Source organism: Zootoca vivipara, chromosome 6 (genome assembly GCF_963506605.1).
Source record: "Zootoca vivipara chromosome 6, rZooViv1.1, whole genome shotgun sequence".
Lineage (NCBI taxonomy): Eukaryota > Metazoa > Chordata > Lepidosauria > Squamata > Lacertidae > Zootoca > Zootoca vivipara.
In genome coordinates, this window is record NC_083281.1 from 18,016,827 (window position 1) to 18,029,181 (window position 12,355).

General features: G+C 46.7%; 1 protein-coding gene across 8 annotated transcripts in view; it reads left to right on the forward strand.

Moving 5' to 3' along the window:
* The window catches only part of RYR1 (ryanodine receptor 1), a 158,554-nt gene that overhangs the window by 22,864 nt on the left and 123,335 nt on the right, over window positions 1–12,355 (forward strand). For all 8 annotated transcript variants that reach the window (XM_035118948.2, XM_060275549.1, XM_060275548.1 and 5 more), the window contains exon 2: window positions 12,171–12,290. In XM_035118948.2, the coding sequence (XP_034974839.2) occupies window positions 12,171–12,290 (120 nt within the window). The remainder of the gene's footprint in view (window positions 1–12,170; window positions 12,291–12,355) is intronic.

Sequence of the window (12,355 nt, forward strand, 5' to 3'; positions counted from 1 at the left end):
CTCTGCAAAACCGGAAGTAGTGTCCTGGTTTGGGAACTTTACCTCGGTCTAAGAACGGAATCTGAACGGTGGAAGGGAACTGGTGGCGGGAGGCGTCATTAGGGAAAGCAGCCTCGGTTTAAGAACAGTTTTGGTTTAAGAACGGACTTCTGGACAGATTAAGTTCATAAACCGAGGAACCACTGTAATACAAACTAGCTAAAAGCAATAATGAAAGCAAATTTTTAAAAAAAATTTTTTTAAAGGAAAGCTCAGTTGGTTAGACTGAGCATGGTGCTGATCTCCCAATGGAAAAGCTACATATTCTTACAATGCAGGGGGTTGGACTAGATGACCCTGGGGGAGGCGGGATCCCTTCCAACTCTATGATTCTTTGATTTGTTTGCAGGGAGATTACATGGCATTTTATACTTAATGAGCCCTCACTCTGACTTGGTAGATGATGTTGAGCCAAAGCAAGTATCATGCCGTACTTTCCAGTGCCATTATCCCATCGCTTTCCATATCTCAAAAACACAATTGACCTGGAGTGGGGTTGGGTTTTTTTGGGGGGGAGGGGGGAAGGACCAGGTTTATTCTGCAAGAGATAAATAAAGCACCGCCTGCAGTTGCCACGATGTGACTGAATGCCACCCGCATATTGATTCACATCTAGGCTTAATTTAAGTGGGAATGACATACGCCAGCTCATTAGCTAAATGAAACGTAAATATTGCCTATTACCTTCTTCAGCTATTGGATGCCAGATCTCAGAGGGGCAGACAATGCTCCTGGAATCTTCCCGAATAATTTTACAAGCTGTCAGTTTCTTGCTATTTTAGTCTTCTCCCAGACCTTGTTTAATTACTCTCTCTTGAAGGTAACTCCCTAACTGGGGGCTGGAGCATGCTAACGTTGCACGAGAAATAAATTAATTTCAAAAATTGCAAAGTTCTCAGGTGACCGAGGGGCTCTGCTCACAAAGGAGTCTGCTTGTCGTGTCCCTGCATGCTTCCCCCCTCCCCTTCTGGCCTGGCAATTTTCCAGCTAGCCTTTACTGCAGAGTGGGCACATCTCTGCATCAGGTAGGATTTGGTCAGAGATGCAGCAGAGTAACCTGCCCACAGAAGAGGTTGCCTGTTGTGTCTCTGCATGAGTTGTCTGTGAGGAGGAAGGCAGGCTCCGGGGCTGAGGGTGCTCTCTGTGCTATGTTGTTGGGCCGCTGGTCGACTTACGTGTTGGCAACAGCAGTACTCTGGTGAAGGCTCCAAGTTCAGCCCTCGGCATCTCCAAGTGACGCTCAGAGAGACTCCTGTCCAATGCAATGCAGGAATCTCAGCTAAAGCATCCATGACAGATGGCCATCCAACCTCTGCTTAAAAACCTCCAAGGAAGGAGAGCCCACCACCTCCCAAGGGAGTTCGTTCCACTGTCAAATGGCTCTTACTGTCAGAAAATTCCTCCTGATGTTTAGTCAGAATCTCTTTTCTTGTAATTTGAAGCCATGGGTTCGAGTCCTCCCTCCGGAGCAGGAGAAAACAAGCCTTCCATGTGGCAGCCCTTGAGATATTTGAAGATTGCTTTCATATCTCCTCTCGGTCTCCTCTCCTCCAGGCTAAACATGCCCAGCTCCTTCAACCGTTCCTCATAAGGCCTGGTTTTCAGGTCCTTGATCATCTCGGTCGCCCACCTATGCACACATTCCAGCTTGTCAATACATATTGTAGAGAACCAAATGCCCTGGAAAACCATAGCCGGTCAGTGTAGATAACACTAAGCTTGCTGAAACAGTGGGCTGGCTCTGTATAAGGCAAACAGCTTCTTAATTGGCTAGCTGGGCTCTCACTTTGCAGGCATTCTGCATCAGGGGAAACACACAGTGAGCTGGGACCTTGCTTTTCCAGTACACATAAAATGTACTTGCTTCCGCCCCAGAGATAGCCGCATTATCAGCACAGGATTCCCTGTTCCAAACAGCTGTCTCTTCCCCAGAGCCAGCTGCAATCCTCCACATGGCAATTGGCCAGGAATGCGTGAAATCAGGAGGACGCAGAAACTTATATTTCCATGCCCCATCGAGTCCCAGTGCTTCTCGTCTCCTCCCTCCATCCCCATAGCTAAGAAGGAAGCTCATTAGCGCAGAGAAAGTTCTGGAGGAGAGCAGCTGTTCTTCCAGCAAAGGCCACCAGTTGGGTTGTGAAGCAACTGGGGGGGGGGAATCCTTAGAATTTGCTGCTTTCTCCTCCCAAATGGACCGGGAAAGGGTTGCGGGGGCAGACTTGCAGCTTTTTCACCTCTTAGTTTATTTTTCCTGCTGCGATCGAAGAAAGGATTAGGTGGGAGGTGAATGCAAGGAGCCTGGCAGAGGCCTGCCCGCCTGCCTGCCTAAAGGGCTAAGAGAGCGGGTTCATTTCTGCACAAGATTTGCAAAAGCGTTGGATAGGTGAATATAGTGGGAACAAAAAAACGTCGTAATAGCATTTTTTTGGCAATGGCTTTTAGTGTTCTCCGAAGCACTTTTGAATCCATGCGCCCGCTGTAATCCATTGACAGCAATCCATTAGAGCCAGTTGGCCCATGTCATTACCAGCCCATGTTGCATATGGAGAGACTTAAGGATTAAGGGTTCCTCCAGGCGACCTGTTCATTGAGCATTTGTCCTGCTTGCAGTGATTAGACTACGTAAGTCTTTATTGAGCATTCATTCCAATTTGTTTGCCAGGTGGTAATAGGGCAGCGAGGAGCAGGTCTGCACCGTATCTTGAACGGATGCCCAAGGCACACTTAAAGCACATTGCTCCCCCACCCCCGAGAATATTGGGAACTGTAGTTTTCCAAGGGCATCGGTAGCTTGTGGGGGGCAAACTACAGTTCCGTGCTATAAATGGTGTGGATCTGCCTGATCTTGCATACATCATGATTTCTTTGGAGGCTGTTAAGGAAAAATTCCAGGGTGAGAGACTACCCAACAGCCCAGCTCGTCGGGGTGCAAGTCCCCTGCGAGTCTATGTGGTCAGTAAAATAAGGAAGTTCCAGCCAAGTAATTTGGAGCAAAACAGCGGTCAGTAGACCACAATCTTTATTGTTGCGCAACAGGTCCCCACAGGAGTAAGAACCGCAAGCATGGGGTGACACTGACTTTTAAAACTTCCCTCTTTCCCCCAGAATACACTTCGAGCAGCATCACTGATACATTATCACTACATCACCAGCATCTCACAAATGGGGAGGGGTATACAAGGGTTGCATGGGACACAGGTGCCGCCGTGGGTTAAACCACAAAACCTAGGGCTTGCCAATTAGAAGGTTGGCGGTTCGAATCCCCGTGACAGGGTGAGCTCCCGTTGCTCGGTCCCAGCTCCTGCCAACCTAGCAGTTCGAAAGCACGTCAAAGTGCAAGTAGATAAATAGGTACCGCTACAGCGGGAAAGTAAACGGCGTTTCCGTGCGCTGCTCTGGTTCACCAGAAGCGGCTTTGTCATGCTGGTCACATGACCTGGAAGCTGTACGCCAGCTTCCTCGGCCAATAACGCGAGATGAGCATCACAACCCCAGAGTCTGTCACGACTGGACCTAATTATCAGGGGTCCCTTTACCTTTACCTTTCTACAAGGGTTAGACAAGTTCAATATTAGGTCACTTGATCAGGCACCTTTCCCAACACCTCTTAAGTCGCCATCACCGGAAGAACAATAAAACTCTTTACATCTCCTTGCCCTCAGGACTTGTCTGGAGATGGGCTTTCAAAACACCTGACTTACTCAACTGCCTCTGCGGATGTCTAGTGTTGCCCCCCTGGTCACTCCCTGGGTAGGGGGCCATGTATGTGCTCTCACGCTTGGGGAATTATGGCGGGATGCCCTACGTGACTTCCTGCTTCTTGGTTCATGGAGGGAGGTGGAGCCCAAATTCACTTTTCTTTAAGGGTTAAAACAACGCTGGAATGAGGAGAGTCAGTTAAAGGATGAATTTTCTATGAATTTATAAAGCTAGATATCTTTCCTGAGCTGTCAAGTCGAAAGGATAAAGGTAAAGGGATCCCTGACCGTTAGGTCCAGTCACGGACAATTCTATTTATCTACTTGCACTTTGACGTGCTTTCGAACTGCTAGGTGGCAGGAGCTGGGACCGAGCAACGGGAGCTCACCCCGTCACGGGGATTCGAACCGCCAACCTTCTGATTGGCAAGCCCTAGGCTCTGTGGTTTAACCCACAGCGCCACCCGCACCCTGTCAAGTTGAAACTGTCAACTTGACAGTTTCGACTGTCAAGTCAAGAGGATACATTCAGGCATAATATTTATAACATTGTAACAACTTTAAAGATGTGCCCCCCCCGTCATTTCTGTAACAGGGCTGATGGGAGTTGTAGTCCAAAACAACTGGAGAGCTGAAGATTCCCCTGAACTAGGTGTTCTGGCGCCCCAGTCTCAGCCATTCTTAAATCACCATGCCCGTTTTAGATTTAATTTGGAAATCCATGGCCCAACTTTGAGAGCCAGTGTGGTGTAGTGGTTAAGAGCGGCAGACTCGTAATCTGGGGGACCGGGTTCGCGTCTCCTCTCCTCCACATGCAGCTGCTGGGTGACCTTGGGCTAGTCACACTTCTCTGAAGTCTCTCAGCCCCACCCACCTCACAGGGTGTTTGTTGTGGGAGAGGAAGGGAAAGGAGATTGTTAGCCGCTTTGAGACTCCTTTGGGTAGTGATAAAGCGGGATATCAAATCCAAACTCTTCTTCTTCTTCTTCTTCTTCTTCTTCTTCTTCTTCTTCTTCTTCTTCTTCTTCTTCTTCTTCTTCTTCTTCTTCTTCTTCTTCTTCTTCTTCTTCTTCTTCTTCTTCTTCTGGGCTTAGGGATGAGAACAACGAATGGACATCTAAGCAAAATGTAGATAAGAGAGAGCTTGTTAGTGAAAGGGAGGCGAAAGCCAAAGGCCCAATGCCCCAGCCATTGTCACCTTCTCTCCTCCATCTGTTCTATAGATGGAGCCTAGGTTCGCTGAATCCCCAGGTCCAATTTGTGTCCCGTTCTGCCAGCGTTGATGCTGCCTTTTGCCAAGAAGCAGCTGACAGGCAGTTCACGGATACTGCTCTCTCTTTCCTGGATGATTTCTGACTCACATTCCCCACATTTGGCAGCCCTCCAAAGCCTCCACCGCTGTTGCTCCTCCCTGTTCTGTGGCCAATGTGCCCTTTCTCGTGCAGATTTCCGGCACTGGCCCTTCTCCGTCATGCTTCCATGCCCTTGATCGATGGCGGCTGCAGGAAATGGCAGCCTTGTGATGATATAATCCCCGCTGGCCTGTGCTTCTCGTGACTCGGTTTATTATCATTCGCTAACTCAGGCTGCTTGGCACCCAAAAATGCGCCATGATCCCAGTTTGCATGTCATAACGAACCGTAGTTTAATGCAAGCGGCGGTTTAATGTGAGCAAGTCAAAAGCTCCCATGCCCCAATTGAAATAATAATAATGGTTGCTGTTTAGTTGTTTAGTCGTGTCCGACTCTTCGTGACCCCATGGACCAGAGCACGCCAGGCACTCCTGTCTTCCACTGCCTCCCACAGTTTGGTCAAACTCATGTTCGTAGCTTCGAGAACACTGTCCAACCATCTTGTCCTCTGTCGTCCCCTTCTCCTAGTGCCCTCAATCTTTCCCAACATCAGGGTCTTTTCCAGGGAGTCTTCTCTTCTCATGAGGTGGCCAAAGTATTGGAGCCTCAGCTCCAGGATCTGTCCTTCCAGTGAGCACTCAGGGCTGATTTCCTTCAGAATGGATAGGTTTGGTCTTCTTGCAGTCCATGGGACTCTCAAGAGTCTCCTCCAGCACCATAATTCAAAAGCATCAATTCTTCGGCGATCAGCCTTCTTTATGGTCCAGCTCTAAATTATTATTTATTTATTTATTTATTTATTTATTTATTTATTTCTACCCTGCCCATCTGGCTGGGTTTCCCCAGCCACTCTGGGGACTTCCAACAAAAGATTAAAAATACATTAAAACATCAATCATTAAAAACTTCCCTAAACAGGGCTGCCTACAGATGTCTTCGAAAAGTTTATTTCTATGACATCTGATGGGAGGGTGTTCCACAGGGCGGGCACCACCACCGAGAAGGCCCTCTACCTGGTTCCCTATAACTTCGCTTCTCCCAGTGAGGGAACTGCCAGAAGGCCCTCGGTGCTGGGCCTCAGTGTCTGGGCTGAACGATGGGGAGTGGAGACGCTCCTTCAGGTATACTGGGCCTTTGAGGCTGTTTAGGGCTTTAATGGTCAGCACAAACATTTTGAATTGTGCTCGGAAACATACTGAAAGAAGCCAGAACATAAGCAGGAAGCGATGGAAAATGCTTTACCTGTTATGTTTCTACATGCAAGACACAGGAATAGAGCTGAGTTATAAACACGGTGGACATCGACCTTGCTCTTAGTTGTGTGGAAGTTTTAAGAGAGCAGTGCTATATCGCAGAGAAGCAGATAATTGCATTATCTTTGTGCAATATAAATAAAAGCTTGAGATTTCCCCATTCCAGGAAAATCGCAGTGTGCCAGTCCTCAAGGTCTGGCGCAATCGGCCCCTGGCCAGAGGACAGGGGTGTGAGCTAAGGACAAGTGCATGTCGCTGAGGGAACATGAATTTGAGCGAGGTGGTGCATTGGAGCACAGAAATGGATATCGTTTCAGGTCTCAACACTGCAAACCCTGGAGGGACAGTGGATCATGAACCTGAGGTTGCAGGGCCAATCTCTGATATGTTAGCCTCTGAGGCAGTAAATGCAAATCCCATCTATAGAGTCGTCATAGCGATCCATAGTTAAAAGTAGGAGTTGGCGAATGTGTCCCCTTTTTTACTCTTCAAAATATGGCAACCCTGGGTGAGCAGACCTCCACTGAAGAGGAGGTGGACAGGAAAGATGCTGAATAAATGTGGGAATTTTGTTGTTGTTTAGTCGTGTCCGACTCTTCGTGACCCCATGGACCATAGCACGCCAGGCACTCCTGTCTTGCACTGCCTCCTGCAGTTTGGTCAAACTCATGTTCGTAGCTTTGAGAACACTGTCCAACCATCTTGTCCTCTGTCGTCCCCTTATCCTAGTGCCCTCAATCTTTCCCAACATCAGGGTCTTTTCCAAGGAGTCTTCTCTTCTCATGAGGTGGCCAAAGTATTGGAGCCTCAGCTTCACGATCTGTCCTTCCAGTGAGCACTCAGGGCTGATTTCCTTCAGAATGGATAGGTTTGATCTTCTTGCAGTCCATGGGACTCTCAAGAGTCTCCTCCAGCACCATAATTCAAAAGCATCAATTCTTCGGCGATCAGCCTTCTTTATGGTCCAGCTCTTACTTCCATACATCACTACTGGGAAAACCATAGCTTTAACTATACAGACCTTTGTAGGCAAGGTGATGTCTCTGCTTTTTAAGATGTTGTCTAGGTTTGTCATTGCTTTTCTCCCAAGAAGCAGGCGTCTTTTAATTTCGTGACTGCTGTCACCATCTGCAGTGATCAAGGAGCCCAAGAAAGTAAAATCTCTCACTGCCTCCATTTCTTCCCCTTCTATTTGCCAGGAAGTGATGGGACCAGTGGCCATGATCTTGGTTTTTTTGATGTGGGAATTCCCTGTAAAGAGAGATTGATCATTAAACTATGTGACCCCCAAGTAAAGGAGATAAGTAATTATATACAACCTTTAGAAGACGTCTGAAGGCAACCCTCTATAGGGAAGCTGTTTGCTGTTTGATTACGTTTTTATATACGTTGGAAGCTGCCCAGAGCAGCTGGGGCAAACCAGTCAGATGGGCGGGGTACAAATAATAAAATTATTGTTACTAATTTAGAATGCTGCTGTTTTCATTGGAGAAATGTTGACGGGTATGGTACTCTGGGAATTGTATCACTGTGAAACACACACACACTGCTAGGATTGCCATACATCCGGAATTTCATGGACATAGCCAGGATTTCGCTGTCGGAAACAGTGTCTGGGTGGAAATTGCTGTAATGTCCGGACGTATTGCAACTCATGTCGCAAGTGTTGCTCTTTTGGCGAATTTCCTTTAAAATAGCTCAAAAACTTTAAAAAATTTTTTGAAAATTTTGCAAAAGAAGCTCAACAGCTTTGCCCCCAAAAGCTCAAGGACTTTGGTTTTTTTTCCTTTCCAGTTTTTGAAATATGGCAACACATTTTGGATTCTGCATGTCCCAGGTTCAATCTCTGGCGTCTCCAAAAAAAAGCTCAACAACTTTTGTGTCCGGATTATTTTCACTTTTTGCAGTATGGCAACCCTACACACTGCCCCCCTCCCCCCAAAAAAAGAAAAAGGAAGACGTTTCTCTATCCTGGTTTCCACGCGAGTCAAACCATCATTAAGAACATCAAACTATGGTTTAACGTGAACCCGCAGAATGCGGAAATCGCCAAAATGTCCGGGGAAATTCAGACGTATGGCATGCCATGTAGATTTTGGCGGTTTTCGTTAAAAATATTTGAAAGACCAAAAAAAGAGAAAAAGCTTTTGAAATATGGCAACCCTAATTTATAGGGACATCAACCACCAAAGAGAGTTCCAGACTTCTCCGTTGAAAACCTAAGTAGGAAAAAAAGAGAGAGAAAAGACCACGCGTAAACAAAAATCCCTCTCTTTCCCTAGAGCAGGGCAGCTGGCATCCTGTTCCTTGACATCTCTCTGACAGACGAACCATCTTAGGACACTGGAGACTAGGCCAGATCCGTTTCTGTGTGCTGATGTGTAACTGGAGCGGCAGCCCTGCTGTGGGTGCGTCACTCTAAAATAAGGGCCGTCTTCCTCCGCTCACAACCGATCAGCCTGCTCAATCTATCCTCCTCGCTTTCTGTCTCTCCGTCTCTCTCGCTCTCTTTCTTCCTCTCTCAAGAGCGTGAGGCTCAGTGGCAGAAGATGTGCCCTGCATGAAGAAAAGTCTTGGGCTCAACCTCTGGCAAGGGCCCGTTGAAACGACCAGAGCTGAATACCGGCCATGTCCGGGAAATTCTGGACGTATGGCAACCCTATTATAAACGAGTCCCCCATGACACGCTGAGGAGGTACAGCCATGGGATAAATTTAAAGCATTAAAGCCTTTTTACCCCCATGGGTGCCCTTCTCCTCCCGACCGTGCGAGCTGAATTTAAAGGACTATGGGCGATTTACAGGGATTTCTTTTCTCTTCCTTCGACACTTAAACTGAGCTTAGTTTTATGATATATACACGGCTTCTTAGCTCCAGAGCATGACTCCGGGAAGAAGATCGACCTATTTCCCCCTAGTCTGACTGTGTGGGTTTGAAAGAAGCAGCTCATTAGTTGCTAATTAATAGTGGATTCCCGCTTCACCCTTTGCACAAGGGTGGGAAAGGTGCATTATTTTGCCACCCTGGAGGTGGAGTGAGACTTGGCCGCTCGGGGTTGCTAAGGAGTAAAAAAGGGTCAAGGATAAAGACTCCTCCTTCATGGGGGAAAAGGCTGCCAATAGTTACTCGCCGTAGTAGCTATGCTCTGTGCTTCTGAAGAGTGTTTGAAATTAGCAAGGCGCCGGGCGTGTTTTGCGCCCCGCGCAGGTCCAGTTGCGACCACATGGAGATCTCTGGGCACTAGATTGGCGACTCGGGAAAACAAAATGTCACTTAGAGAAGGATCTGAAATATTTTCCTTGAAGCTTGAATTAGTTTTATTCCGGATTGTTTTGTTTGATGCTTTAATGTGTTGTAAACAGCTTGGAGATTTGTTCCTTAAAATATAAAGCCGTATGGAAATGAAATTATTACTATTACTATTATTATTATTATTAAATTTCGCTGCCAAAAAAAATAAAATTGGCACCTAGGCATTCCGTTGTGGCAGGGTGGATTTGGTTTAAACCAAATTGATTTAAATAATGATTTAAATAACTAGTCAGTGAGACTTGATTTTTTATTTTATTTTACAGAACAACTAATTCTTGCTGGCATAATCTTAATATTTACAACCATATGAAGGTTTCATTTTTGGAATAATAAATTTTCAGAGTAGTTTTTACAGTTATATAAAAATTATTACTGATTTGGTTATACTATTAGAAATATTAAACAATTTATTTAACTAAAACAATAACATTATAGAATATGTACCCATGTTTGATAACTGATCTGGACCATAAAGAAGATCTGGTCAGAGCTGGACCATAAAGAAGGCTGATTGCCAAAGAATGGATACTTTTGAATTATGGTGCTGGAGGAGACTCTTGAGAGTCCCATGGACTGCAAGAAGATCAAACCTAACCATGCTGAAGGAAATCAGCCCTGAGTGCTCACTGGAAGGACAGATCCTGAAGCTGAGGCTCCAATACTTTGGCCACCTCATGAGAAGAGAAGACTCCCTGGAAAAGACCCTGATGTTGGGAAAGATGGAGGGCACTAGGAGAAGGGGATGACAGAGGACGAGATGGTTGGACAGTGTTCTCGAAGCTACGAACATGAGTTTGACCAAACTGCGGGAGGCAGTGCAAGACAGGAGTGCCTGGCGTGCTCTGGTCCACGGGGTCATGAAGAGTTAGACACAACTAAACAACTAAACAACAAAGAATTGTAGAGCTGGAAGAGACCACAAGCATGATTTAGTCCAAACTCTAGCAATGCAGGAATCTTTTGCCCGACGTGGGGCTCAAACCCACGGCCCTGAGATTAAGAACCTTGTGCCCTTCCGACTGAACCAGCTCTCGAGTGCAGTCATGTATTTTATCCTTGTCGTTTAAAGACTGCGGGTTTTTTAAAAAATAATTGAATTGCAAGACAAAACACAGAAGATAGGGAAAGCTTCGGAGAAAGAGCTTCCCAGGATATTTACAAAAAAAAAGGACACGGGCAGCAGTGCCCCCCCCCAAAAAAAAACATCAAGGCGGTGTTCTTCCCTTAGCCCACGTTCCCTAAGTGCCTGGACAGGCTATCTCCCTTTCCCCTTCTCCACCCTGGCTAGGACATAAACAGGCTGCTGGGCCACCTGCTTCTGTTCATTATGGGAAAGGATCTGTTGTGTCCTGCCCGAGTCTCTCACTGGCTGGGGCTGGGGTGGGGGGAGCATGTTCCAGCAACCGTTTTCTCTGTGGGAGGCATTAAGAAAGCTGCGTTGCTTGGTGCCCTTTGAATCGAGAGCAGTTCCTAGGATTTTGTAGCTGTCCCCACTGCCACCTCCTGAGAGTTAAAGGTAGTCCTTGCATTGCAGACACTCGCCCCAACTTTTGCTTATTTCCCAAACATGTTTGGCAAGAGGCAATAGGAGGACCAAAGAAATGTGCATGCAGAGCAGGAGAGGCGAGGCCTTTCCTAAATCACATCCAGCTCTTAAAACCTTGCTTCCCAAGTGTTCTGTAGCTCAGGGGTCCAGGCATCACTAAGCAAACCCTGTAGCTTTGCCCAGCCTTGTCCACGTAAATTGCCAGCCCACCTGTCCACATGTCTCTGTTTTGGGCATTCGTGGTGTACAACAGGGAGGGTGCGTTGGAAGCATCAGAAAAGTTCCTGGTGTAGTTTCCTGGAAGCAATTATTAACTCGCCGCAGGCAATTCTGCGAATGGCTAATTTATGTTTCTGCCAGAATCGCACAATACATTGCAGGCAGGAAATGCAGGCAGGAAAAGTGCCTGTGTCTCACAATAATACTTGATAAAAAAATATATGTTCATTTAGATAGGTTCCTTTCTGTACACTCATTTTCTCAGTGGGCGAGTAGCGTGCAGAGGTTGTGAAACTGCAAGCAATTGAAACAGGTCAGTAGCCAACATCAGTGGGCATCTCCTCAGTGGATGTTACTTCTGCGTAGATCTCGATTAGAAAACCATAACATGAGGCAATTTTAAACGATCTGGTTGGGTGTATCCTAGAGAATATAAAAGCGAGGCATGGGGAGTGGTTTTTAGGTGAGTGGGAGATAGATACAGAGCGGAATCAGTAAGACTTTCTTAATCGGAAAATCAGATGCAGGGTGAAAATTGGGGAAACTATAATTAGAAAACCACTTTGCTATGCTCGCCCTGGAGAGTCCAGAATCTTCTTCTGAGGTTTCCAATCATGGCTAGGCATTTTTTAGGAATGCCTTCCGCATAGATAATATTCTGTTGTCGCTGATCAAGGACTTAGACTTGGCACCCCCAGGTTCTCGGCCTTCTGTGTGTGCATTTCTGAGACCCATTTCTTTTCTCCCGCAGGATGATGAGGTCGTCCTTCAGTGCTCTGCCACCATCTTGAAGGAACAGCTGAAGTTATGTCTGTCTGCAGAAGGTTTCGGCAACCGGCTGTGTTTTCTAGAACCTACCTCCAATGCTCAGGTACATTCTGAGGAAAGGGCAGCTGGGCAGGAAACTAGTTTATCCCGTGGTTGGAACGGTCAATA